Source organism: Gossypium raimondii, chromosome 7 (genome assembly GCF_025698545.1).
Source record: "Gossypium raimondii isolate GPD5lz chromosome 7, ASM2569854v1, whole genome shotgun sequence".
Classification (NCBI taxonomy): domain Eukaryota; kingdom Viridiplantae; phylum Streptophyta; class Magnoliopsida; order Malvales; family Malvaceae; genus Gossypium; species Gossypium raimondii.
This window is the reverse complement of record NC_068571.1, coordinates 50,393,544-50,421,127: the sequence shown is the minus strand read 5'-3', so window position 1 is coordinate 50,421,127 and position 27,584 is coordinate 50,393,544. Positions and strand designations below refer to the sequence as shown.

Genomic DNA, 27,584 nt, shown 5'->3' with positions numbered 1-27,584 from the left:
ACGTGCGCGTGAACGACGTGCGTGGAGAAGTCGGCCCCGAGACGTGCGGTGCTTGGGACGTCTGCTGGGGCTTGCGGCGCTAACCCTGCTAGGGTTTCTGATGCCTTAAACCAATTGGGCTTCATAGTTGGATTTGGATAGGCCCAATTTTCTATTTTGGGTTATTGTACGGGCCCAGGCATTATTGGGCTTGTACACCAAGATTATATTTCAAGAAAAATAAACTAATTTTTCTCCCTAACATCAAAAGCATATTTCAATCAATTAAATTCTCATACCGCATCTAAAGAATCAACAACTTGCATCGAAACCAAATCCAAATTTAACCTTAACCTAGACCACCTAAACCAGAAACAAATCCAAACCTATAAAGGACGTAACTTAAAACATCCAAATCCGAAGTAACTTAAATCTAACATGATCAAATATGTAAAAATTGGAATCACAAAAAACTTAAACTGTAAATCTGAATGATCCCAACTCAAAACATACACACACTAAAACCAATTAAACCGATCCAATTCACAAATCTACTCGTAATCTTTCTACATTTTATCAGCAATTCCACCCCATTTTGAAAAACATACCCTACAAAGGGATCATTTCAACTAGCAGATCTAATCTCCGCAAAATAACGCAAGCGCTAATGTCATACACTATGGCAGACCCAGAAACAGAAAGTGGACTTATTTCACAATATTAAGTTGTTCAGCAGGTTCAGGCAAGCCCGATACGATCATGAATTATCTAACAGCAACAACAGATGACTCCAAAATTTTCCAAATTATGTTCAATAGGTCATCCTTAAACAACATAAATTAGGTCAACTTAGTAAACAATTGAGATACAGTGCTGCAAACAGGAATGCAGAATCCTAACAACAAACCCACCAAGCTTTGCAAGCAACACACCAAATAACCAAGGCTGCTGATATCGGAGAAGACAACATCATAACCGGTAATGTATAATCTTTTTTATGCCTTGATCATCAAATAATTCAGTCTTAGACGTCCTTATTTAGGCAAATTCAGGTCAAGAACTTTGTATATGAACATCCACTTGAAACCATTGCCATGCTTAATGCTCCAGTGCAATCGGCTCTTGAACCAAGTCCACTTGATCAATGTCTGGCTGACTTTCACCTGAATCAGCAGCAGAAACTGCTGGCTGCAGTTGGGTTGGAGATAATTCTTCATTTGTTACATCAGACAAAGTGTTATTCTCCTCATTTGTTGCTTTAGGCAAGGCTATCTTTCGCTCGGTAGATGCTTTAGGTGCATTTACCTTTTTCTGACTGGACGTATTAGATATCTTTTCGTCATTTGTTGAACCAGACAGACTAGTCTTCTGAGAAGGCAGTTTGGGAAGTGATTTCCGCTGTGGCTTCTTTGCATTGACAGGAGAAATTACTTTAGAAGAGGTGCTCTGAAATGCTTTCTCATCCAGACTTAGCTGGACTGATTGGTGACCACTATTGCTGTTACCATCAGAGTCCAAAGGAGTTGAGCTTTTTCTTCTACCAAGCTTTGGAGATTTAGCTCTTGTTGGTGGTATCTGCATCCATGAAATTTTAAAATATAAATGTTGCAGCAGAGGAAAAAGAAAGCAATAAAATCTGGTGATGGATAAAAAAAGATGTATTGAAAAACAGAATTGCATATGCAAGAAACATATAATAAAACTATAAAATGCTACATCTGTCAGCACATTCAAGAAAGGAAAAATAAAATGGTTTCTGATAGTTCCATTCAAAGTTATCAATTCAAGATGTTGAACCAAAGCATATAAATGTAAGCTCATCATGCCAAAACTAGGACATGTTAAGATAGATCAAAATATTTATCCTAAAGTAGCTTTGATATTACTTGGCACTAAGAGGTACAGTGACTAGTACAAGGTAGCTCCAAGGAAAGTAAGAAGCAATTCTCATGACCTAGTCTAACAGAGATCGACCAAGTTCAGCACAGTATCAAACATGCAATGGAAAATATTGGGATGACATGATATGAGTCTGAAAGACTAGAGAAAATTTTCCTTCAAAGCCAACCTTGCATTTGCAATATCAATTTTTTATGCTCCCAGGTTCATTCAGAATGGTTTTTCATAACAATCACAAGATAGATTTAATTGTTAACCAGTTCAAGTTGTTATATGTTAATCGTATTACTACAACTAAAAAGGAAAGTTGCAGAGGTATGGCTTCCCACTGAACAATCTAAAGCATCTTGCTAAAAGAAAATGACTCTTCTAGGATGAGTAGAAGTAAATGCTAGGCAAAAATGCGTACAAGTAGAAAAAGGTGACAAACCAAATGATAAGAAAACCTTGGAAATTAAACTTGTAGCATATATGTTAAAAATTTCAGTCCTCCCACTGAACAATCTGAAGCGTTTTGCAGAAAAGAAAATGGCTCTTGTAGAATGATGAATGGAAACATGTAAATGCCTGAATACAAATGCATACAAGTAGAAAAAGCTGGCAAACCAAATGATAAGAAAACCTTAGGGGCATAGATGTTAAGAATTTCAGTCCTCCCCTCCTCCCCCACCCCCCCACAAAAAAAAAGGGGGGGAAAAAGGGGGGACCAAAAGAAGAAAGAAAGAAATTGAATAAGCATGCCATTGTAGTTCAAACAGAAGTAAATATCGCCTATTAAAGTTTTATATTCAACAGATCATCTAGCTTTTTATACATTAGAACATTAAACTAACCTTCTTTAATTCCACTTTAGGGGGTGGAGGCTCCTGATAGAAGCTTGGCATTGGAGTTGCTTTAAAGTTCAAGCTCTTCCTAAACATTTTGATCTCTGCTTCTTGAGTTTCCTGGCAGAAAATTGAAATATTATTATGACAAGAAAGAAGCATTTGAGGATGACAAGCCATCAAAGTTATAAAATAACACCTTGGACTTGGCTTGCAAGTTGCTCTTTTCTACTTCCATTGCCTGAATCTTTTCCTCAAGTTTGGTGTAGAACTGTACAACACAATGGTAAAGGCTTAAGTAAAATAAAAGTGCTGCAATGGCCAATAACATAAAATTGATATAAAGCACCAACCTCTTTCCTTTTCTCAGCTCGTTCATCACACTTGAAACTGAAACCATAATTTGGAAGACTACCAACCTTACGGGGTTTGGCATCAGCTGCCATGGGGCTTCAATGAAGCAATAAGGATAAACATAAATAGGTCATTAAAAAATAGAAATACAACAGTGCTCAAATAGCAACCTTTTCAACCCATAGTCCCAGACAGAAAGAAATAATAAAAAGTTCAAACCAAAAAGGATACGAGGACTCTGTGTCTCCTTCAGCTTTATTAAGAGGCCCCTTCTTAAGAGGCTTCAGCTTGGGTTTCTCCCTGGAATACACAACAAAACAGTTGAGACATGGCAGGTGAAAACATCTGTCATCATCTAGCACATAGAGTTAATTTCAGGGATAAATAAATTGATGAAAGGTCGCCACTAAGAGCTTTCCCTGGTTGCATAACAAAATGAACACCAAAGGTAGAAGGGTGCACTAAAAAAGAGAAGGAAAAGAAACTCAATCATGAGCACAAGTAGTACGTACAAGGGGCCTTCAGAGAAGGCTGCATCCGGTTTTTCAGGACCCTGTCAGAAAATCATAATGGCAGGATCAATGAGTAAAAGATCAATGGAAAATGCAAATAAAAGGAAACCAGTAATACCACAAACTCTCACCTTGGATGCATTGGCTTGTCTTTCATTACATGATCTATTTTTCAGAGGCTGTTTCAGATGTGAATTTGTAGCCACAGATCCGCCATTGGATGCTGTCAACCTCACCTCTGCAGTTTTTCCATCTTTACTTTTCTTCATTAAAGCTGAAGAAGCATTTCTGGTACCAGAGGGCTTCTCATTCTTGGTCTTGCTTTGAACCTTCTGAGGTTTGGATTGCTTCACATTCACATGATCATTTACTTCCCCTTCCTACGAAGACAAGCACACGCACGAATATGAAATGAGACTTGGTTAATGGAAATTCATTAAAGCACTCAAATAAAATGGAAGACCTACCACCTTAGAACCAATTGATCCATTGTTATCGACTAAGTCATTCGATCGTTCCCTAGCTTCCATAGTTGCTCCATTGTCATCTATTCCATTCTGCGAACAAGTCCCGACAGTTTCCTCAGCATTTCCATTTACATTATTCAAAATACCACTGTCGTCCCCAGACACCCGAAGTTGCGGATAAACACCATTTTGATGGGCAACCTCAAGCCCACCCGCAGACAAGAGATTATCCGAATCCATCACACACTGCAACACTAATAAAAACAAAAAAAGTTTAAGCCTAACTACAACATATATAGCATTTTCCACTAATCCGAAATTCTCAAACCCCAAAAACAATTATAAATTCACATTATGCTTACTAACTTTCATAGGTCCATTTCTATTCGCGTTCAAATTTTGGTTTCCAAAAATTATTTATCGGCTCTCTATTTTTTTTGCAGCAATAAAATTTGAGGGGAAAATAGCAAAAGACACGCTAAATTAGATCTTATATTTGATGATAAACAGCAAACAGAAGTCGATTTCATAATAAGCTCGGCAGTAGCTTAAATTTTCCAAAAAAAAAAAAACTCAATTAAATCAGTGAAAAAGCGAGTAAAAAATGAATGCTTTGGGTAGAGCAAAGCTCCAGAAAGTACATAGATCTTTAACGCCACCAAACAACTAACACATTTCGCTTCACATTGATCTACTCTTAGCCAAAAAAAAAAAAAAAAAACATGAAATCCATCGGTTTTCTCAGGAAGCAAAGAAACGAGAAATTTTCAGAAAACTAAAAGAAAATTATTACTTATTTTTCTTTCTTTTCTTACCTCGTAAAGTGTGAGTTAAATCAAATCTCCATAAAAGCCAAGACGAAGATTAATGACAGAAATCAGTGAAGGAAATCGAAAGGATCTGAGAAAAAAGATGAAGAAAGTAAGATAAACAGCGAAGATTAGAGAGTCTAGGGCCCAAACCAGGAAGAATCTTCAAAGATAATTAAATAAAAATAAATAAAATATTTGGAATTTGAACTCTTTTTTTTTTTTTTTTTGGGTATGAAAGGTCTTTTATACCAGAGGCTTTCAAATCCATAACTCTCTTTCAAAGGAAAACGACGGATTATTTAATATCTAAAATAAAATTATAAATATTTTAAATACAGTTAAAATTCAATCATATATAACTCTCCTCCCACCAGCAGTGAATGTTCCAGTTTTTAAAAAAAAGTTTTGAAATTTTAAATTTAGTCAGTGGAGTTCGGTAAAATTTTCAAGTGTTGTTTACCATGGTCTAATTTTAGTTTTAATCCTTTTATTATGCCAAATTTAAAATTTAATCCTCATATTTTAATTCAGTATAATTTAATCATCTGCTTTTATAGTAGTTAAAATGATAATACCATTCTAAAATTATTGACATGAAAATTTTATAAAAAATTATTATGAATTTTCTTGACTTTGATTATGTGATCAAATAACAACAAAAACATTCTTTTTCTTTTGTCAAAATCAGGATATCCACTATCGACAATAATAATTAATTCTATTATCGTGAGAGTTCTTCGAAAAACTAAATGATTGACTATAAAATATGTTTCGTTCTCGTAAGCAGAAATCAAACCTCAACCATATAATTAAAAGACAATATAAACGATCACCACGTCACATCTCATGGTTACGGATAAAAAAATCACATAATCTCTTAACAGTAATAACTAACGTTATTTACCAATATGAGGCTAACAAAGTAAGTGAATTAAATTTCAAAGTTTGTAGGGATTAAAACTAAAATTAGACCTTTGACCATTGCACCCTAAGGAAGGGCAAGCGCGAGGTTGGCGTCATGGTGAGCTAAGTTAATTGCATGTTTTGACCGGAGCGTGACGAATGACGATAAGAAATGCCCTTAATAAATTTGAAAGTGGCGGGACTTTTTTTTAATCTATTTTTTAAAAATTTTAAAATGCAACTCAAACTAATTTGCAATATTAATTAAATATTCCAACCCATGCAGTAAATTTTTTAACATTAAAATAAATTTAACTTTATGTGATTTACTAACAGGACTAATGCATCAATTATTAACACTAAAATAATATGGTAAAAATTTGTAATATTGAAATTTTACAAAACTTTTACTTAACTTTAATATACATATTTAAATTTTTATTTTATTATAAATTTTAGAAATTTTAGAAATATAATGATATTCACATATTGAATATTTTCTATATTTTAATCTGTAAAATTCCGATAACCTAAGTTTTTTTAAATAATTATTCATCCCAACCAAGCAATTACAATTATTAGTGTTGAAATATTATCATTTTAAAAATCTTTAAAATTTTAAAATTATTCCTTCAAACCCACTTTAAATTTTGTAATTTTTTTATAAACCAAATTATTTCCATTGCTTTAACATGAAGTTTAAAATTTGAATGTAGACAACTCAATATATTCTTATAATAAAACAGGCTATTTTTCTAAATAATTTTATTATAGGTTTTGATTATGTTTATTCTTTTTATATAATGATTAGAATTAAATATAATCCCTTCTAACTCATAATTAGGAGGATAATACACTTTAATGCACTCATACCAATCGAATTAAAACTCAAGAAATATATGAAGAAAGTTAAATGAACGTTAAGATACAGAAGTAATAAATGGGCATGTTGGATTGCCCTTCCTTATTGGGTACATTTCCTTAGCAGTTGCACGAGTGATGATGGCCCAGTTCTTGCTGCCATGCATTCATGCCTGCCTCCAGTCCACCACGTATTGTGTTTTTCATGCTTATCTCATCCACTTGCAACCCTAACGTAGCCACTGCTCTCACCTGCTTGCAAAATAACATTTCATTACATCTTTATTGAATGGACACGTGTTTCAAATTCAATCCTTAAATAACCTCTACTGTGAAAAAGAAAATGTTTTACATGGAAAAAAATAAAGAAAGGGCAAGTGTGATGGGCCAACCTTTCTTAATGGTAAGGGTATCTTTGATTAGCAATGCATGAAAGCTTCAAAATATAGGAGAATTAATATCATGAAGTCATTGTCTTTTATCATCAAGAAATAAAGCTTTTGCCGGCTAATCAGGTTGTCATACAGTTGTGTAAGAAATTAAGGAAATATATGACAATTATTAGTAGTCTTCAGAATTCTTCCTCTCCACAATTCAAGATAATTTATCGCTTATTCTAAAAGCAATAGACTCGATGTAAAGATATATAGAGTGATTTCAGGTAATCAAATTTTTAAAACTAATATTAAACTTTTCATGGGTTGGGTTAATTGTTTAAGTTTAAAGCTCATCCTAATACGTGAAATATGAGAGGGTTTGGACATTAAGCTTACTTAAAATATAGATTGAGCTTGAGCTCCAACATTCAAAACTAGAGTCCAGCTTGGTTTTGCCTATTTTTTATTTTTTAATATATTATTTTATATATCATGTCATTTATAGCACATAATAATTAATTCTATATAATATATATTACTATAGTGTAAACATTAAAAAATTATATTGAATGTTTTTAATAAAAGAAAAAAACATATTATTTTATTAAATAATAAATTAAAAATAGCATAAATTAGCTTTTTATTTTCTTTTAGAAAATACGGTGGACCTAAAATGTCATTAGTCTTGAAAAAATTTGTGGTTTATATTTTAAGTATAGCCAAACTATGGTAAACATAGATTGTGTTAATATCATACAATTGTCAAGCGTTTTGTACATTTTGTCGAGACTTACAAATATAAAATCCTACTAAAATATAAAAATATTAGTAGATAGCAGTAAACTAAGTTTGAATCCACAAAGACTGATGTTAATTTTATTCATTTACTAAAAACAAGTAAAAACAAATATTAAGGGTTTTAAAAATTAAAATTAAAACAATGTAAACAAAGATCACAAAATAAAATATAAGAAAATTAGTATAATGAGAATCCAGTCAAAGTTAAAATCTCAGTTTTGATTTATGTGTTTGATATTTGATGCAAGAATAATTTCAGTGTTCTTTAATAAATTAGTTATAGTTGTCAATGTTGCGCATAATAACCAATCTCTCCTTACTTTGTTGATAACTAAGAGGAAATTCGTAGAGATTATTCCCCTTATTAATAAACAACCTTATAACTTAGCACTTAGAATTTAGCTTACCAATAGTATTAAGAACTAGAAAGACCTAATTCTAACCAACAAACACAAACCAGCGAGGTTCATTTAAATTAGATCGCATGTCCAAATAACATAAATTGCATACGTAACTTATATCTAATTATGTTATTCGTCACAAGTATTACTAGAACAGAGTTTAGAAATTCTTGGAGAAAATAAAACACAAAAATTAAAAAAAATACTAAGGTAGTTATCTCTAGATCTTAACTTAATAATGTCTATTTATAGGGAGCGATCACATAATGGAGAAAATACAAAAATGCATTAATTAGACAAAGCATAATTTTTCCAGATTTATTGGCAAGTTTTCACGTCAAACTTTCAAGCTATTTTTAGATACCTTCTTGACATTTTTTAGGCTCAGTCATAAAATAACTTCGGTTATATATTACAATTCCCTTTGAAACGGTATATTATGGAATCAAAATGGAGGTCTATAGATCAAGTTATATGGCCAAAATACTAAAGTAGTGTAAGTTGAAAGTCCACACCATAAAAACTTGCCAAAAATAACCTTTTAATCTCCTTTTTCTTTAATTATTTCCCTAAATTCATAATAAATAAAATATAAGTCTAAGTAATATAATTAATAACTTTGTTGAAAAATATCGAAAAGGCAATTGAGCTTCTACGCCTTGACCACTAAAGTTGTTTAATTCAGTTTCCATATTTGTATTGCTGATAATTTATTGAATCATGTTTATCGGATGTGTTGATTATGTGAATGATATCCAATCCATCAATGAAGATCATATCACATGGGAAAACATATTTGAAGGATTGGATCACCCTAAAATTGAGAGCACTAAATTTGTTCAAGTGACAAACTATATATTGTGAGTGCATATTGTTAATAAAACATTTTTCTTTGTGATTTTACTTGTTGAATTCACAGGGGTGAATTTAGTAGTGAGGGTTCTGATCTAAAGAATCAAGCAAGAAAAATGTCACGAGTATGTGATAGATTTAGGATCATTGTGTAAGAGTTTGAAGATAATGGGTACTTCTCATTGAGTTAGGCTCCATAGGCGCAAAAAAACTGAACTGTGTAAACAAACTTTATATCCTCAGCTTATTTTCTATTTCACGCAATGCTGACCAATCTCGTTTAATAAGGCATTTTTCATTGTTAACATGATATCATAGTCTATAATACAATTTCATATGAATATATCACCATACCAGTTTTCAAAAATTTCAAGCATAAAAGCCAAAAGAAATCAAAACATGAATGCATATTTTTCATTTAGTTCCCTTAATTAGAACCCTAATTTCCAAAATTTTCATATCTCACAACTCTCCTATTTGAATCTAATTCCAACTTTAGAACTATTATTTAGGAACTTCAAGTTAACTAAAACATATCTTCCATCAAGACTTCTAATCATCTTTCACTAATCTCTTAGCTTTCATCAAGTTGAGAATCTTAAACAATTCTAAGGCTAAAAAGCTAGTAAGGCAAAACAAGCAAGAAACTAAAAACACTGAAGAAAGTTGAGCAAATGATCTCAATGTATTGAATAACTCAATGGTAAATGATAAGATTAAGGTTGGGGAGGCTTTTATTTATAGTTGAATTCCCCATGCGTCAACGGTGCAATTTGAATTACATCAACTTAAATTCAAACTTACCAACAAGATAAAGTTCAAAGGAAATTTAAACTCCCTATTATCTATATCTCTTACAATTCAAATTAAACATATTACCTGTAACTTAATAGAGTGGGCATTGGGTTACCAAACTTCAAATAGATTATCGATTTTTCAAAATGTTCCAAAAATTGGATCATTACTAATAAGTTAAGTAAACCTAATTTACTCATATAAATGTCTTGGGTTGTCATGCATATCTTGGTCACGGGCCATCGTATGCAGATATGTGAAATAGTGCCTAGCCTATAGATTTGCCTTTATAATGAATTTACATATATTGTACTCTATATTTTCTATATCAATCAATTGTGGGTCAAGTTGAAGTGTAGAAAAAATTTCATTGAATGAATATTTTTCAATCATAGAAAAACTTCTGGGGTTCAACTTTTTCAAATTAAATTTTTTTTCGTTGATCATGGAGTCAATTTTTGAGTAAGTTGTCAACTTTTTTTTTTCATAATTTTTTTAATTTCAGTTCACACTATTGTGGTTTTATCCATAGTTTTGTGATTTTATTTTGTTGACATTTTCATAATTTTTGTTTTATTTAGTTTGTTTTCTCTAAAAGCAAATGTGATTTTTTTTTTTACTTTTAACTTTTAGTCATGTTCTGATATATATGGAAGATTTGCCAATATAAGAGTGGTACCAGACTTATTAAGAATCGTTATTGAAATGCTTCATCATGATAAATCATAAGAAGATAAGCCATCTGAAACTTGACTTTTGTGCATTACTAATGTGGTGGATCTCTTGAGGCTTTTTATAGTTTTTCTTGATTGATCGGTGTTCATCGTCAGGTTGATTTGACGATGGCGAGGCTATGATGAAAATTTTAGCTAATTTGGTCAAGTTGACGCATCTTTAGTTTGTTTCTGGATCATTCCAACATTATAATTAATGTCAATTTATCTTTCTCGTTTTTTAAAATTATTTTATGAACATAACATTTATGTATTAATTCGTTAAAAAAAATCAATGGAATAAATTAAACAAAAACATAAATAGATTATGCGTATACCAAACGTCTCGAAATCAAATATGAACAAAAATATATTAAACGTTTTAAAAGACTTGAATTAAAACAAACTATAAATGATGGCGTGACTTTTAAAACTGGAGTTTTATTTACAACAGCAGATGGAATAATGAATACATTTATTGAATTAATTGTGGGAGATGACAACACTGGATTTGGACTAAAAAGAATAATAATATGAGAAAGAGACAACTTTCTGAAGCAGAAAAGCTCTCGAGTCCAAGGAAAGGTGAGTTATTATTGGGTATTAAACAAGATAAAATTAGTACAGACAAAGTGAAAGCAGTTGGGGCAAGTCAAGGAGGTTCATCTCTTCTACTGCAGATTCCCAGATTAGTAAACACATCTCCAACACTATTGGTACTTGGTGGAAAAGGCGCAGGCATCTTGGAAGGTGGTGAATAAACTCTCCTCTCCACTTATACCATGCAAACATCCAATGAAACCCATTCATTGAAGGATGTTTGGTAGCAAAAACTCACAAAGAAACCCATTCATTGAAAACAGAGGTGTAAGCCGAAAGCATCCATAAATTTGGGTACATCGAATATCTGTCATCAGTAGTGTGTGGAGATCTGCCCTCCTGTATGATGTATCTTTTCCATCTGCTTCCACTATAAAATATTATAACTATTTTGTTAACAAAACAATAATTTCTTGTTTAAGCCTTCAAATATACCATAATAGATACACAATTTTTTTTAATATAACTATATGAGACTATCTGCATTTAGAGTTTGTTGCTCCATCAAAATCAACACAAAATTAGGGTCATACTTAATGTTAAGATTCGTAGAGATGGCGTATAGAATTCTTCTCGAGTTATCATGTCCAAATATCAATCCCAGCAAAATATAATGAAAAGTTTCAATAGTAGTATAACAATTTCTAAATTGTTCGGTTAGAGATAAATGTGAGTATTCAATCGATTTGAGTAAAAAAAAGGGGTTTAAATTAGTCAAGTTAACAGATTTTTTTGTACAATTATAATTCAAACTCTATTCTTGAATAAGGTGAACACCGTCTAAATTAATAAGCCAAAACTTGTGATTCAATTTATCATCTTAATTCCATTTGACTTTTTTTTTTTAAAAAAATTGAGTCTATTTAAATAAATAAATTTTTTCAAGTCTTAATTTTTTTAAACAGGGTAAATTACCTAGTCGGTCACCTAACTTTTGGGGCGCTTTCATTTTAGTCACCCAAGCGTAAAATCTCCAATGGAGGTTAACGGTACACACCACGTCATGTTTGCACTTTCATTTTGGTCACTCAACTTTTAAGTCACTTTCATTTTGTGTCACCCAAAATATATCTTTTTTAAGTATTGGTTGGGGTAAAAAAAAATCAAGGATTAAAGTGAAAAAGAGGTCGAAACTAAAATAATACAAAAAATTATCAAATTGTACTTGTTTATCCCATTGATGAAAATAATTTCAAAATATCAAAATAAATTGTTGAATTTTTTTTACCCATTGGTAATGTCACCCAATTTGTTAGTATATTTTTGAATGTTAATATTTAAAATTTTATAATTCAAAACCCAAATTTAGAATTTTCATCAATGGGATAAACAAGCACAATTTGACCATTTTTGTTTATTATTTTAATTTATATCGCTTTTTCACTTTAATCATTGATTTTTTTTTACCCCAATCAATACTTAAAAAAATATTTTTTGGGTGACCAAAATAAAAATGACCTAAAATTTGGGTGACTAAAATGAAAGTATAAACATGATTTGGTGTGTACAGTTAACTTCCGTTAGAGATTTAACGCTTGGGTGACTAAAATGAAAGCACCCTAAACTTTGGGTGACTAAGGCTTAGGGTGAGTTTGGATGGGCGGTGCATTTACCTGCGGTTAGTGTAAAAATAGCGGTGGCGGTGAGATTAGATACTGTAGCGTGAGACAAAAAGTAAGTTAAACGAACTGCACCGCACCCAATCGTCGATCCAAACCCACCCTTAGTTTGGATGGGCGGTGTGTTTAGCTCCGGTGAGGTTAAAAACAGCGGTGGCGGTGAGATTAGTTACTGTAGCGGTGAGATTAGTTACTGTAGCGGTGAGATTGGGTACTGTAGCAGTGAGATTAGAAACAGCGGTGGAGTGTGTGTTTGAATTCAAACGCAGCTGTAGCGGTGAGGTGAAAATAAAAAATGACTTTTAAGGACATTAGATTAAAAATGATATATAATATAAATTTTTAAAATTATTTAACAATTATAAAATTAATAAATGATTAAAATTATTACAATTATATTTATTTTCAATAATAAATAAATAAAATGAATTATTACAATTACATAAATATGCTACTGGGTTTTACTAATTCCTAGCACATAAGTTCTTGAATGTTTCGGTTTAACAAGAAGGTTTAACGTGTTACTCAATTGAACTAATTTCGTTATTTATGTTTGTATGAAATTTTGCCTACATACCAAATCCTTTAAAATGTTTTACTAATACAATATTATAAGACATTGGGGTGATAAAATTAACTTAAACTTTAAGTTTGATTTAGTTTAACATTGGAGTTATAATATAAGATTAAAGACGTCAAAATATGACTTTATAACATTAGCATTGTTAAATCCTGTTTAGCCTACAATCAATCAAAACATTATTTCAACAGAATTGGATAAAATATTTTAAAAATGTAACATTCATATTTTCAAAATATTTTTATACTTTTCATTTCATTCTTACTATTTATATAATAAATCAAATTTAAATATATAATTTCTGCTTCATTTATATTGAAACCCAAGGCATACAATTCAAATCTAGATCCATGTTTCCAACATCACACTAGTGTATTTGTCCAATAGATTGGAATATTCATCAGAAGAGAAAATGCAAAATGATTCACATTTGAGCTAAAGATGAAGCAATGCAATGATGAATGAAAAAGGATTCATTTCTTAATTTCAGAAGAAATCCAATAGAAACCACATGTTCAATTCTTCATCAACATATCTGATTCATTTCTTATTGTTCATGGTTCAAAAACCATCAAAAGCTTGAACGAGTCAAGTATAAGATACATGACTAAAGCCTAGATAGAATTACAAACAAAATGTAGCTGACATACCAGCTATAACATCAAACATAAATCAACAACTACTCCTACTAACTTTAAGTATAAATTACATTGCAACTAAATCAAGTTACAAATGAACAAAATAAACAAAATGCTGCTGCTTATCTGGTTCAGCTTGGATGCTGGTCTGCACGCTGGTTTGCTGCTGGTTTCCTATTGCATTGCAGGCCAAAGTTCAACAACATCCTGTGCACCATCCTTTGCAACAAAAGAAAACCATTCAAAACAAAGACTTATTGATTGAATCCAGGAAAAATGGACAAGCTCCAGCCTTAGGATCATTTTTATAGATAAAAAGTTATTAAGCATCTAACCTAAAACCAATAGGCAATAGGTTGAGAGGCCCAACCTGAATATAAAACCGAAACAAACCCAATATTTAATAACTTTGGGATAGCACTACTTAAGGCCCCTTCAAGTGTAGATCAAAGGGCATAGACATGGACAACCTCAAGAGGGTTCCTTGTACTGCATTTTTTGGTTAATGGGTACCACCAGAGATGCAATAGACAGCAGTAGGTATCTCAATTTTTAGATAGAACTTTATCTAAGCACAAACAAGTCTAAACCAATGTGCATATGTGCACACATGACACATGCCATACAAACACCATTGCATTAACCATATGACATAAAGTGGTATGTAGTTATATGAGATTCAATTATTTCTAACAATTTGAAGTGACTACCAGTACCTAAATATAGTAAATACTAACCAGTTGGGCCTTGATTTCTTCTTGTAAGCTCTCCATGTCAGATTTTAGCCGGTTGACAATGCTTCTCTGGGGAGAAAAGTAAATGTAAGATAATTAAGAGATTTTTAAGAAGGATTGAGAATACAAATTAGGATAATGAAATGACAGAAAGTGCTGCAATGGAGAAGCACGATGAACTGATAAAAAAAAACATATCATGACCATGACAGCCGGTAATGCTGCTAATCTAATATTTGGAAACAAACCCGTTGGTTATAACTATCAGTCAAAGATGAATTTTCAGCAGCCAAAGATTCTGGTAATGTACGTGAGGCCTCAAGAGCTCGTTGCAGTGAAAACTTTTCCTGAGTCAAGTCTTCAATATGCTGCAGAATAAGGATGAATAGATTAGAAAAGCCAAGACAATGAACAGAGAAAACATTAATAAACAAAACCGTTAACAAATTTGTAACAAGCTCCCTAACAATTTGAACATCACCAGACAAAGAACACAAGAGAATAAAATGCAGATCAGCATACAGACAGCATAGCATTTTAAAATACAGCATAAAACTGAATTCATCCTACGCACCATCCTTTGCAACAAAAGAAAATCATTCAAAACAAAGACTTTATTGATCAGACTATTGAAGAGTCATAAAAGAAGTCACAGGAGTCTAACAATAAAAATTCCCACTGTAAGCATCTTTAGAAGCAAAAGTTTGCAACATTGATCATAAGAACAACTCCGATTCTACAGAATAGCAAATAAACTCACCGATTCTACAGAATAGCAAGGAACCATAAGAACAATATATCACGTTTGCAGTGATTCTTTGATTCTGGATATTAACTGATCCAAAATCCGACAACTTAGGTTATACATACTAAAACGAGCTATTTTTTAATGCTTTTCACGAGTCACGACTTCCACCATATGCCAAGAAAATAAGCAAATGGCATTGAACCAATCTGGTAGATACCACAAAAGTTCACTGGTTTTGCAAAAGTTTTAACAACCTCTCCCAAAGCCCAGTGAAAATAAAAGGAAAAATGTAAAACTTAAAATATTTTTGGGAGACGAGAATGCTAGATCAAAATCCACAGGACGGATATACTCAATGACCATCATTACAGAGCCATAAAGCTATGTAAAAACTCTCTGAGAAAGAAAAGTGAAAACAGATTCCATCAAGGTTTACACCTGAGCATAACAAATGTAAGTCCCTTAAATAAGAGAAAAAAGAAAAAAGAGGGATCAAATAACAATGTCCTCAGTACACCCCCCATGTTATCACTGAAATAATATGGATTATGGACTCATAGTACATGCATATCTGATGCAGAACAGGGGAAACTCAAGATTAGAAAATAATCAACAAAAAAAAAACTGAAACACGATATTGAAGCATAATTACAAAGGCCTTACAGAATGTTAACCAAGCAATAAATAATGGAAATGAAGCAAGACATTTTTATTATTGAACTTCCGATCAAGAACTTTTGCTCCTGTCAATCCAAGAACACAGAATTAAAAAAAAAATGCAAAACCAAATAAGGAAAAAAATGAAAATTTCAATTAGAAAAAAAGAGAAACACAGAAAATCCAAGAACACTGATTTGCAACCCAAGGGGAAGGGGAAAGGGGAGAAGAAGGGTAACCAAACACCAGAAAAGCCTGAAGAAGAATATATGGGTAAAAGAGGAAAAAAAAAAGCAATTGAAGTTACCCAATTTTCACTGGAACAAAATGCTAGGATTTAATTTTGATGACAAAAATAAAAACGTCCTAAATGTTGGGTGATTAAATTGCAAAAATTTAATTTCGAGTGACCAAAATAAAACGCCCTAAAAATTGGGTAAGCAACTAGGTAATTTACCCTAAAAAAATTAAGCATATTGATGATTAAATTTCAAACTAAAAGCACATAAATTTTTATTAGAAAACTCTTTTAAAGCAAATTAAGAAAAAAAGAAAAGAACAACACACTCATTATGATGAATTTAATTTAGTAATTTATTTATTTAATCCTTAAATTTATCATATTGAAAAAAATAAAATTTTATAATTTAACCATTTTATAATTTCTTATAATTTTCATAAAATTTTGGATTTTTAAAGTTCTAATATTATTTTTATTTTTGTAATATTTTTCGACATGGTCTATTTTAAGAGGCATAATAATTTTTTAACCCTCCAATTTTATAAAAAATTATTTTATCTCACTATTTAATATACATGGATTGCAACATAAATGACACGTCAACATTTAATTAATTTTTAAAATATTAAAAATATATTTTTATAATTTTAAATAATTTTCTAAATTTTAAATTAAAAAATAATTAAAAGTGACGAGTCACCCATGTGACAATGCATGTGTATATGAAGTCAATAAAATTAAAAACCTTAGATTTTCTATTTACTGTTAGGTGATTTGATAAAAAACGCAAATTAAAAGATTAAAAAGACGGAAAAACAAATAGAGAGCTCAAATGAATTTTTATAAAATTAGAGAGACAAATGAATCATTATATATATATATATATTTAAATTTAGCATTAAGGTTAGGATTTAATCTGTGCAATATTACTATTTAGGGTTTAGAGTTTAAATAAATATTTATGTTTATTATATAGTGTTTAAATTTTGGTATTTAATATTTATATATAATTAAAGGGAAAATAAGAATTATGGAATAGTGAGACTGTCTTACACCAATTTATTATTCCAATTATAAAGAATTAATTGGATTTGAATTTGAGAAAATTAATTTTTTTTTAAAAACATAAAATAGAAAAAAATTATATTAAGCGAATGTGAAAAGCAAGTTTTATCCCAACATAAAAGTTGAACCGGGAAAGCGGGTCACCATAACCAAAATTAAAGCACGTGATGGGCAGAGATATTGAAAACAGCAAATGTTTTTGGCACATCACACGTGGATCGCACTCTTTCCTTGTTTATATTTAGAGGTGAAGCTAGGATATATCCTTGAACTGGTTTTGAGTTACTTGACTTGAAAGATTACCAACAAATCCACACGTATTTTAATTGGTCTACTCTACACAAAATAAATAATAAAATTATAAAAAACGTTTACGGATATGTTTTCCTTTAGTTTAACCTACGCGTAACTCACGTGTCGGATTTCCTGTCCGCGTTTGACGTGGCAGTTTCCCACAGTGTGTTTTCATCCTCCCAATCAAAACTCGCCACGTAACCAATAAAAACCAGAACACGCCCTCTTTGCTTCGATGTCTTCTACAAATTGAAGATCCAAATTAGGAGTCTAAAAATTTTCCATAAAATACCGATTTCCATATCCTTTTTATCAAAAATATGAAGTGGCGGCTGAGGTCTCCAGTAAAGAGATTGCACGTGAAAGTGAAGCCATTGAAGCTTGAAGGGATAACTAGAAATGAGGAAGAAGATGATAAGAAAATCGTGTTGATTGAAATGGTGTGGAGAGGACCCAAGTCTAGTTTGGTTTCGTTTCATATATCGTCGTCTTCAAGGCATAAAAGGAATCGCAGCAGTGAGAAAATTTTAGGAAATGGGGAATCAATTGAATGGGAGGATGATGAATTTGACAACTTGTGTGATTTCCCAGTAGTTTCCAAAGATCTTGGTTTCGGTTCCTGGGATGTTTTGTTCGATGTCTTGCTTGTAAGTAATTACTAAAACCCAGTTTTTTTTTGGGGAAAGGCTTTCGTTTTGGTATTGATTTCTTTTATAAATATAGGGAAAGAATTGCGAAGAAAAAAGTAAACTGGCGGTGGCGGGGAAAGTTTCTTTGGATTTGGCAAAGCTGGTTTCTGAAATGGAGTGTTCCGAGATTGAAAGAAAGCTTCCCATCACGTTGAACGTGAATGGTGTGGTCATCGAAGCTACTCTTTCCGTAAGTTCCACCGGTTTATCAAGATTCGAATTCGACACCTTAGAATTACCCAAATTAATTCTGCAATGCCTTCTCTCTGTTTTTCAAATATATATATATTTTAGTACCATTTTCTTGTGAATTCCGCTTGACTTTATCTAGATTTCATTTCTGTTCTTTGTTAAGATATTGGTGAGTTTTGCGGAGGTGAGAGACACGACAGGAGGTGCCCAAAACTCAGTCGAGTCAAACAAGGAAGATGGGTTCTTCAAGATGGTGAAGAGGTTAACCCGCCGGAAGGAGAAAAAGAATAACTATCAACTGAATTCCTTTGACTCTGATGAGTCCCTGGTATTTGACTCGGATGGTATGAATGGGGATGACTCTACCACCACGAGTGAAAGCAGCAGTGGCGAGCTGAGTTTAGGACCTGAGTTGGAATCGTCCCGAAATTTGGAAACTCGGTTGGGACCGGCCCAGAACTACATGGTAAGGATGTTGTCGTGGAAGAAAAGACGATTAAGTTTTAGAACGTCCGCGAAGAAAACAGAGCTCTTGGGTTTTGACTTTGACCGGCACCCTGAAACCTGTTCTGTCGTTGACTCCCAGGTTCGTTTTGTCTTGTCTGATCAAATTTTATTTTATTTTTACCGCAAAATACAATGTTAAACAAGGAAAATCTATTTATTAACGAAAATGTGGATTTGTCCCATTCGAATAAATTATTAAAAAATAAAAAACAGAGCACCGATCTGACCGGCAGACGAATACATGAAGTTTTATTATTTAGGTTAATTATATTTATTTTTAAAATTTAAAATGTTTTAATTAATTTTTTAAAATATCAATATTATATTATAGAATTTTTTTAATTTAAGGTGTTAAGGAGTCTAGTATTCATTATTCACACTGCCAAACATTTCAACCTTGTGCAGAAGGGAGAATATTGGTGGGAAGTGAAAGAATTAGTGAGCAGAAATGGAGCAGCAAGGCTGAAAGCTCAAGTGTTCTTTGCTTCCTTTGACCAACGAAGCGAAAGAGCCGCTGGGGAGAGTGCCTGCACCGCTCTGGTCGCCGTCATCGCTCACTGGCTCCATTCAAACCATGCCTCCATGCCAACGAGACCTGAATTCGATAACCTCATAACACAAGGTTCCTCTGAATGGCGTAAGCTCTGCTCCAACACAGCTTACACCAATGCCTTCCCCGATAAACATTTCGATCTCGAGACCGTCCTAAAAGCCGATGTCAGGCCCGTCACCGTCTCCCATGAAAAATCATTCACGGGGTTTTTCAGCCCCGATAAATTCGAGTGCTTGAAAGGAGCAATGTCTTTCGATGAGATATGGAACGAAATAAAAAGCAGCGAAACAAACAATTGTCAGCCGAGGGTGTATATCATCAGCTGGAACGATCATTTCTTCGTGTTGAAGGTCGAATCGAAGGCATATTACATCATCGATACGTTGGGTGAGCGGCTATTCGAGGGGTGCAAACAGGCGTACATGTTGAAGTTCGATGATTCAAGTTTGATGTACGGGAAGAAGAAGAAGAAGGATGATGAGATGGCAATATGTAGCGGGAAAGAATGTTGCAGGGAATATATAAAAAGATTCCTAGCGGCCATAGCAGTTGAGGAGCTTGAGGAAGAAGAGAAAAAGGGCAGAGTCTCTGCTTTCACTCTTCACCAGAGATTGCAAATTGATTTTCATTATAGCTCTTTTTCTTCTGCAACTTCTTCGTCTCACTTCTTTTTTTAAGGCAATGAACGAGTTAAAGACTTCTTTTTTCCTCACTTGGCCTCCATATATTGTACAGTTTGTTTAGGTTTTAATATTTACACATTAACTTCACACATTTTTTTGAAAGGGAAAACTCCTTGGTCACATCGTTGTATTACACCTTTTGTATGCCTTTAATTAATAATCTATGAAATGTCATTTCTAAACCTAATTTTGATGGAGAAAGGAAGTGTTGCAAACAAATGAATAGAATGTACCAACATAAGATAGAGGGAATGAAGTAGATCTTGTAGTACCACAGGTGATGGTTTGTAAGGTGAAGGTTAAGAATAAGGCTAAGCAATGAAATAAGTTGAGAAAGCTTAGAGAAAATTTCGAGAAGTAGAATGCTCAAGTGTCAAAAGTCCTTTTTAAAGTTGCGAAGGGCTTCTATTTATACTGTCCAAGAATAAAAGTCACAAATTTAAGCATTAAATAAAAAATTCATATTATGTAAAAACTGTATTTTCCATTTTGTTTCCCGAAAATTTCTTTGATGAAAAAAAAAGAAAGTAAATGCATATAATAAAATGTATGTCAAAACATGTTGCTTTTTCTCTATGTTTTTGGGTAAAATGTGTTTCGAATATTTTCACCTAATGTAAGTACTCCCAACCAATTTACCAAATGTCAAAATTGAGAAAGCTAAGTGCGATTTAGGAGTATCAATAGATGTTAGGTCATCGTCTATTTACTCATCCTTGAAGGTAGGTTCTTTGCATGAAACCAGTGTAAATTATCCAACTTATTGATAGATTCGTGATTTATCTGTTGAAAAATGTTCTTGTGCAAGTTGATGAATTAATTTTTCCTGGTGTTGAATATGTTGGATAATAATTCACCCAACTTGACAAAGGTTTTATTGGGTGGACCATTCTTGAAAACATCTAAAACAAAAATTGAGGTGCCTGATGATGGTACACTCATCATAAATTTTGATGTAGATATAATACAATTTAATATTTTCGATGCTACGAAATTTCCTGATGATGTATAATGTGTATATGCCATTGATGTTATAGATGATTGAGTTCAAAGAAGTTTTTGGTTTTTCTAATATTGATGCCCTTAAAACCGCCATTTGTGAAAATCTGACTTCTCAAGTTTGCAGAAAGAGCTAGAGTTAGACCCAGAATTGCAATGAGTAGTGTTCGAGCTAGAGGCACTCCGGCCACTAAGGTATAAAACGGGTTCGCTTGATTCAACTTCTCACACAAAACTTCTTTCTTCTATTGCGCAGGCAGCAAAATTGGAATTGAAACTGTTGCCGAGTCATTTGAAATATATGTTTTTAGGAAATAACGAGACACTTCTAGTGATATAAGGGTGCTAAGGGACCACAAGGAATTTTTTACCACGTCAACATATGTCATTATTTTCATCTATTTTGAAATAATTTAACAAACCACACAAATTTGAGTCCCTAATATGCAATTACGACGCACTATTATCAAGTACAAGTTTTTTTGTTAGGTGGGTCAATTTTATCCCGAAATATTCCGATTTTTAATCAATTTGTGCTTATTGATTGATCTCATATATGTTTTTTTTTGATCTATTTGTGCTCATTGATCTTGTATATGTATATATAAAATAAATATTTAAAAGATTATATCTAAATCTTCAACAAATTTACAGCATATAGGAAATCTCCGGTCCAAATTTTATCATCCATTTTCGACCCTAAGTTATAAGTTGTACAAGCAGCAACATGTAAAGGACAACATTCTTTATACATTGCGGATCAAGGGTCTGTCCCCTTAGTTCGTTGTTGATTGCCACATTTAAACTGAAACCTACTCAATTATTTACTCACATTCTTGCAACATTTTAATTACTACGAAAACACTACAAAAGACAAACAAAACAGCCGCACAAACTCACCAAGTTCATGTCAATGGTCTAAAGGGGCTGAGTCTAGGATCCTGCACTTTTCAGGCTTCCAGTTGAATGGCTGTAAGGAAGCTTCGGAGGACAAACAATGTCGTCGATCCATTGTAGGATCATTAACTGTCTTTCTCTTTCTCATTGATGCATCCACATGTATATGTTCCCCTTCAACGCTCTGGTTGTTTGACTTTGAAGATGAGTTCAAGGGGTCATTTCTGTTCCTCCTATGAAAGGAAGGCAAACTTTTATCAATTGCTGGCCGATCGTTTCCAACACTCAGGCAAGGTGTTGAAAGAGGGCCCAACCGCAACGATAGATCACAGGCACTCTTGTGGTGTGGGTTATTACAAGTATTTCTAGCATCTATTTGGTTCATCCCATTTGAAGACTCCACATCCAAAGAAAGGAGCTTATGAATGGCAACCATCTTAGCAGGCTCTACTGTATCAGAAATCATCTTATGGATGATCCCAAAACCATGCTGCAGTTCTTCGGTTTTAAGATCGTTACCATAGTAAAGAGGATAAACTGAATACTTTTGTAAGGATAAGCATTTTTTATTAATAGGAAGAGAACCATTCTCAGACGCAATATGAAACTTGTTAGCAGCGAAATAACCGTTCCAGCCAGTGTGTTTCTCAGATTCAAAGCCAGAATAGCTACCCAAGCAATGTGGGTTGGTCATGGGATTTCCTTGAGTGGTATTCTCTGTTTCTTGAGTACCTGGGTTAAGGTAACACCTTGGGCTACAATTTCGTTGGTTCCTCGAGGTTCTCCTCGCTGTGCAACCCAAATTGAGAGCAGCTAACCAACAAAAAAATGTACATATAAATCACAAGGTACATTTAAAGCCAGTGCTCTTCATAATCAAGACAGAAAATTCCCAGAAAGATCCCATTGCAAATATGCATAATTGGGTTCAAATTCAAAGAAAAGTGAAAGGGTACCTTCAATACAAGGTTGAAGAACCTTTCCCGTTTCAGTACTCTCATTTCGTCTAATGATTGTGTTAATAGCATCATTTGTTCGATCCCAGAGGGTTTTAAGGTCCATGTACTCAGCCTGTGAATACAAAATATGAGCTTCATATATCAATAGTGCCCAATGCATCTATATTACTAACAAAGTAAGAAAATATTGTGATCAAAGGTTTGGGTTTTTCATTACACAATTAATAAGCAATTACCCAATGTAGAGAAACTTTTTTTTTTTTACCTCAGAATTTGCTTTGGAATACATAATTTCTTCAGCTTTCAAGACAACAACAGGGAGCTTCTCTTGCCATTCCTTGTTCTTCTTAGTTGCTGAGCTATGAATCTCATTTACAACTCTAAAAACAAAATCAAACACATAAAAAGAGAGAGGGGAAAAAAAGGACTGACAAACAAAAAAACAGAGTAGAAATAGAAAACCTGAAAATTTCTTGAACAAGAGAACCTCTGATGGGTTGGTGTCTGTCACTGTGCCAAGATTTTTTCTCAAAGACATAAGGCCTTGGACCTGGTCTGGGCATCTTCAATGATTCTTTGGTTCTTCAAAGGGAAACAAAGGTAAGGCTGTGTAGAAACTTAAGGGTAAGCTTAAGCTTTTGGGGTTTTCCTTTCTGTCGCCCAAAGACAACAAAATGCATTACTGTACGAAGCAAAATGTAAGAAGTGAAATAATAATAATAATAAATAAAAAAGAAAAAGAGTGAGGAAAAAAGACGGGGGGAGTAACTGGTTCTTCCCTTTTTATTTTGCTTTACAAATAATTTCAAAGAGGGTTAATTGATGACTTTGGCGTCTCCCCCACTCATCCACATGCCTGCTTCCCCTACCCCCATCAGTCTCCCTCATAATAGCTCACTACCTCTAATCCCATCCTTTTGCTTTATGTGACAAAGATTATTAATAATAAAAGTTAGATTTGTACTCCGGCATGGATTATTGTAAGCAGGTTTTTTAAAATCAATTCAGGTATATCATTGATTGGTGTTGGATTTAGTTTTAAGATAAACATTAAAAACAATAAAAAAAAAAGTTAAATTTGATTTTGATCGATTTAATTTTCAAGTAATTCATTTAAAGTTTGATAGACACCAATCGATCAATTTTTGATTTAATAAGTCCAACCGACTAGTCTATCTAATTCTAACAAATATAATAATAAGAAATTTGATATATTTAAGTAAGATTACAAAAACTTTATCAAGTAATAAAAGAATTAATTTTCTTTAAATAAGATTTTAAATTCTAATTAATAGTTATATAGAGCATGGCATGTGTGTGAAAATGACGCATGTATGTTTTTTTTAAATAACATTCAATAAACTAATAATAACATGTAAGAAAACAAACTAGTTTAAGCTAGGAATGAAAATAAATTTAAATATGTTAATATGGTGTTAAAATTTCTAATTCATATTATCATTTTTGTGCAATACGTTACAAATATTATTTAACATGTGATCATAATGATAAAAGAAAATTTCAACAGTTATAAAAATTTATTTAACAATTAAATCATAAATAAAATAAAATTTCATCAAATAATAATAGAATTAATATTAAATTCCTATATTTCATAGTTCATGCTAAGATCCCTATAACCTAACCTAAAAAAATTCAGTGGTTTTCAAACCAATCTTGGTAGTAGTTTCAAACTACTGAATTAAGTTTCAGCTTTTTTTCTAATCTCAAATTAAGTGATGTGTAGTATAATTTTATGTATTATTAATAAATAAAAAGAATTCTGTTTAAATCATAATTAATTATAAATAATATAACAACTTTTACAACCGGAAATAAAATATAAACTCTAAGATTTAAAAGGAAAATATTGAAAGAAGAACATAAATTTCAACTTATTTCATCTAAAATCAAAAAATTGAAAAACTCTTAAATTTATCTTTATTCATATGCATTACTAATTACAAATGGAGGATAAACACCTTTTATCTGTTGAGCTCTATTTCAATCCCAGGCCTAGGCCTGATGCGTTCCAAATTTGATGCAGTGTACAATGTAATCGTAATCTGTGCCGATTATTTATGGAGATTGTCACGTTTGATGGAATTATTACAGAGTCGGAGTTGGTCAGATATTTGCTACGTGTCGGGTATATGGGAGATTAGACATAGTTGTAGGGGCTTTGTTTGTCGGTTTGTTTTTTCTTTAGGTCTCTTGCCTTGTCAAAATCTGCTAATGTCATGACTTCGCTTTTCTCTCTTCACACCTTGACTCATTTTTGCTCACGGGATTTGTGTAACTAAATTTCGAGGGGAATAAGCCTTAAAAATTAAACACAAATCAGAAAATTTTAATTTAATTGAGTTTTCAGTTACTTAAAAAATTAGCTAGTTCTCTTTGCCTTAACATCTTCATCATCTGATCCTTTCACTCTTCTCTTTGCTCTCTCATTTCCTGTTGAAATTGGGATAATTGTTCTTGCAATTTCTTTGGTGCCCTTTCTAACTTCTTTATTTGGGTTGCTTGTTCGTTTTCTATAATTCTACCCTTTGTCGTGTGCTGATGATGAATCTGTTGATTACCACTTGATTCTAAAATCATAATTGTTGGTGAATCTCATCACGACCACTAACTAAAGATCAAAACCAGGTGATGATGCCATGTTCACAAATAAACGTTTTTGTATGGAACACTAGAAGTACGGAAACACAAACGATGATGCATGCACAAAAAGAGAAAAGAAGGAAAGGAAAAAAATCAACTAAGGTAGTACCCAACCATACATAATTAAAAATATAAATATAGAAAACTAGACATAACATCAATAATAAAATGTGAGGAAAATTTATCATGCCTACTTATTTTGGCGATCACTGAAATTCATTATAACTCTAATAAGGTGGATTCAAACAGTTCAGTTATCCTTACAAATGTCTACTAAACTAATACAGATAATTTGAGGGGATATATTTTTCTTATATTTATGTGGAGTTTTATACTCCCACTTACACGGATGAAGCTCGGGCATAGAGCTCATGTTATGTAACTTGCAAGTACAATAAGTGAATAAAAACTCATAAATTGTTTACTAAAATAGTAGAAAAACTCGAGTATAAAAAATGAAAGGACACAGTTGAATTTGTAATTCGGAATCATAAATAATACCTATTTAACTTTAGGCTCGATTCTCAAAACTATCCCTAAAAAATGAATTTTAATTTTTCAACACTTGTTTTTATTAAAAAATTTGAAGTCACCACTAATTTTTTCATCTAGGTATGACACCTGTAATCTTTTTAGAAGAAAAGTTTGCAAATTCTTTTAAAAAGATTTGGTCCACATATTGAAAATCAGAAAAAATTTGAGTTCAGGAGTCGACTATGTGTAAATAAGATATTAACACCCTCATAACTCCAAAAAATTGGTATCTCACTTTACACGTGTTACTTTTAGATTTCGAATATTACAAGTTCAAATCTAATATTTAAATATGATCCTACAAGAAAAATTAGTAGACATACATTTTATTAATTGAATGTATTATATTTACGAACTCAAAAGTACTAAATTTATTTTATTTATTTTTAAAATTCACTTGGGTTTGAAAACACCATTTTAAGGTTAAAGGAAAAATAAACAAAATCGTATCCAGTAATTTTGACAACCATCATGCTAAATGTTGCCTTACTTTTGAGTAAATTGAACATCCTTCAGTGATATGAAATGTAAGTTTGTTCAAGTCGCGGATTTAACTTAAGGTTCTAGACGATTGAAAAGAAACTTAGATTTTAATACAACTTGAAACACTAACAAATCCAAGTTAGATCTAAAAATTTAAAAGGACAACAATTAAAACAAATAATAAAATATAGAAAAAAAAATAAAGAATCCAGATTAAATATTAGAAACCATGAAATAAGAACAAAACATAATAATAAAGAAACGGAACAAGATAGATGAAAAAAATAGAAAGTGGCGTGTAGAAGTCATAAGGAGTTTTGGGAACCAAATGAATCCACAACTCACTTTAAACAGCTCTAATTTTTCCTCCAAGAAAAAGTGCATTGAAGATGATCTCTACAATCTAAAAAGATTGTTAGAACTCTTCAAAAAGAATTGTATTAACTTAGAAAGAGAAGTTGCTGAATGAATTTTGAATTGCATACCGTGAATAGGCCATTATACAAGTTAGCTAAGTACATTCAAATAGCACTTTTAAATATATTGAATCTCTAATTAAACTAGCCAAGAATTAGCTTTAAACTAATTTCTTGTTGATATATAATTCCTATATAACTTAAAATACTTTAAAAAAATTCAAACTTTTGAATAAATAAATGATGAAATAATAAGATCTAATAAATATAACATTTGAGTCATAT

At 32.1% G+C, this 27,584-nt stretch overlaps 4 protein-coding genes across 12 annotated transcripts; 1 reads left to right on the top strand and 3 right to left on the bottom strand.

The window, feature by feature from the left end:
- Positions 1-663: 663 nt before the first annotated feature.
- LOC105769248 (protein WVD2-like 5) lies at positions 664-5,064 on the bottom strand. 4 transcript variants are annotated; one of them, XM_052633538.1, is made up of 9 exons: positions 4,851-5,064; positions 4,036-4,289; positions 3,700-3,948; positions 3,569-3,609; positions 3,288-3,356; positions 3,056-3,155; positions 2,902-2,973; positions 2,712-2,822; positions 664-1,554 (listed from the first exon to the last, which is right to left on the bottom strand). In XM_052633538.1, the coding sequence occupies exons 2-9, from the start codon at positions 4,273-4,275 to the stop codon at positions 1,078-1,080; spliced, it is 1,359 nt and encodes a 452-aa protein (XP_052489498.1). In that variant the 5' UTR covers positions 4,276-4,289; positions 4,851-5,064; the 3' UTR covers positions 664-1,077. The 4 variants fall into 4 exon arrangements, with proteins under 4 accessions (XP_052489498.1, XP_052489499.1, XP_012445242.1 ...); XM_052633539.1 differs by having other exon boundaries at positions 3,056-3,152; XM_012589788.2 differs by having other exon boundaries at positions 4,039-4,289.
- Positions 5,065-13,865: 8,801 nt separating this feature from the next.
- On the bottom strand, positions 13,866-16,449 carry LOC105769458 (protein BLISTER-like). 5 transcript variants are annotated; one of them, XR_001126046.2, is made up of 5 exons: positions 16,431-16,449; positions 16,130-16,209; positions 14,967-15,086; positions 14,722-14,787; positions 13,866-14,203 (listed from the first exon to the last, which is right to left on the bottom strand). XR_001126046.2 is itself a non-coding variant. In XM_012590228.2 (4 exons), the coding sequence occupies exons 1-4, from the start codon at positions 15,503-15,505 to the stop codon at positions 14,159-14,161; spliced, it is 258 nt and encodes an 85-aa protein (XP_012445682.1). In that variant the 5' UTR covers positions 15,506-16,118; the 3' UTR covers positions 13,866-14,158. The 5 variants fall into 5 exon arrangements, 2 of the variants coding, with proteins under 2 accessions (XP_012445682.1, XP_012445601.1); XR_008197619.1 differs by lacking the exon at positions 16,431-16,449 and adding an exon at positions 16,328-16,346; XR_001126036.2 differs by lacking the exon at positions 16,431-16,449 and having other exon boundaries at positions 16,130-16,410.
- A 1,544-nt stretch (positions 16,450-17,993) lies between these two features.
- LOC105769700 (uncharacterized) lies at positions 17,994-20,534 on the top strand. The gene is made up of 4 exons (XM_012590547.2): positions 17,994-18,370; positions 18,447-18,602; positions 18,768-19,190; positions 19,517-20,534. The coding sequence occupies exons 1-4, from the start codon at positions 18,044-18,046 to the stop codon at positions 20,339-20,341; spliced, it is 1,731 nt and encodes a 576-aa protein (XP_012446001.1). The 5' UTR covers positions 17,994-18,043; the 3' UTR covers positions 20,342-20,534.
- Positions 20,535-21,993: 1,459 nt separating this feature from the next.
- On the bottom strand, positions 21,994-24,054 carry LOC105769769 (uncharacterized). 2 transcript variants are annotated; one of them, XM_012590751.2, is made up of 4 exons: positions 23,665-24,051; positions 23,468-23,582; positions 23,200-23,314; positions 21,994-23,056 (listed from the first exon to the last, which is right to left on the bottom strand). In XM_012590751.2, exons 1-4 carry the CDS (start codon positions 23,763-23,765, stop codon positions 22,257-22,259), a joined length of 1,131 nt encoding a protein of 376 aa, XP_012446205.1. In that variant the 5' UTR covers positions 23,766-24,051; the 3' UTR covers positions 21,994-22,256. The 2 variants fall into 2 exon arrangements, with proteins under 2 accessions (XP_012446205.1, XP_012446119.1); XM_012590665.2 differs by having other exon boundaries at positions 23,468-24,054.
- Between the last annotated feature and the right edge of the window lie 3,530 nt (positions 24,055-27,584).

What these genes read in the sequence shown, in the direction of transcription:
- LOC105769248 (XM_052633538.1), bottom strand. Translation starts at nt 4,275, where the DNA reads ATGGATTCGGATAATCTCTTGTCTGCGGGTGGGCTTGAGGTTGCCCAT. An exon ending in GACAAGCCAATGCATCCAAG is followed by an intron (nt 3,610 to 3,699) that starts GTGAGAGTTTGT and finishes ATTTTCTGACAG; the next exon opens with GGTCCTGAAAAACCGGATGC. An exon ending in GAAGGAGACACAGAGTCCTC is followed by an intron (nt 3,156 to 3,287) that starts GTATCCTTTTTG and finishes ATTGCTTCATTG; the next exon opens with AAGCCCCATGGCAGCTGATG.
- LOC105769458 (XM_012590147.2), bottom strand. Translation starts at nt 15,269, where the DNA reads ATGCTGTATTTTAAAATGCTATGCTGTCTGTATGCTGATCTGCATTTT. An exon ending in CTGATAGTTATAACCAACGG is followed by an intron (nt 14,788 to 14,966) that starts GTTTGTTTCCAA and finishes TTTTCTCCCCAG; the next exon opens with AGAAGCATTGTCAACCGGCT. An exon ending in AAGAAATCAAGGCCCAACTG is followed by an intron (nt 14,204 to 14,721) that starts GTTAGTATTTAC and finishes TTTGTTGCAAAG; the next exon opens with GATGGTGCACAGGATGTTGT.
- LOC105769700 (XM_012590547.2), top strand. Translation starts at nt 18,044, where the DNA reads ATGAAGTGGCGGCTGAGGTCTCCAGTAAAGAGATTGCACGTGAAAGTG. An exon ending in TCATCGAAGCTACTCTTTCC is followed by an intron (nt 18,603 to 18,767) that starts GTAAGTTCCACC and finishes TTCTTTGTTAAG; the next exon opens with ATATTGGTGAGTTTTGCGGA. An exon ending in GTTCTGTCGTTGACTCCCAG is followed by an intron (nt 19,191 to 19,516) that starts GTTCGTTTTGTC and finishes AACCTTGTGCAG; the next exon opens with AAGGGAGAATATTGGTGGGA.
- LOC105769769 (XM_012590665.2), bottom strand. Translation starts at nt 23,740, where the DNA reads ATGTCTTTGAGAAAAAATCTTGGCACAGTGACAGACACCAACCCATCA. An exon ending in ATTCCAAAGCAAATTCTGAG is followed by an intron (nt 23,315 to 23,467) that starts GTAAAAAAAAAA and finishes TTGTATTCACAG; the next exon opens with GCTGAGTACATGGACCTTAA. An exon ending in TCTTCAACCTTGTATTGAAG is followed by an intron (nt 23,057 to 23,199) that starts GTACCCTTTCAC and finishes TTTGTTGGTTAG; the next exon opens with CTGCTCTCAATTTGGGTTGC.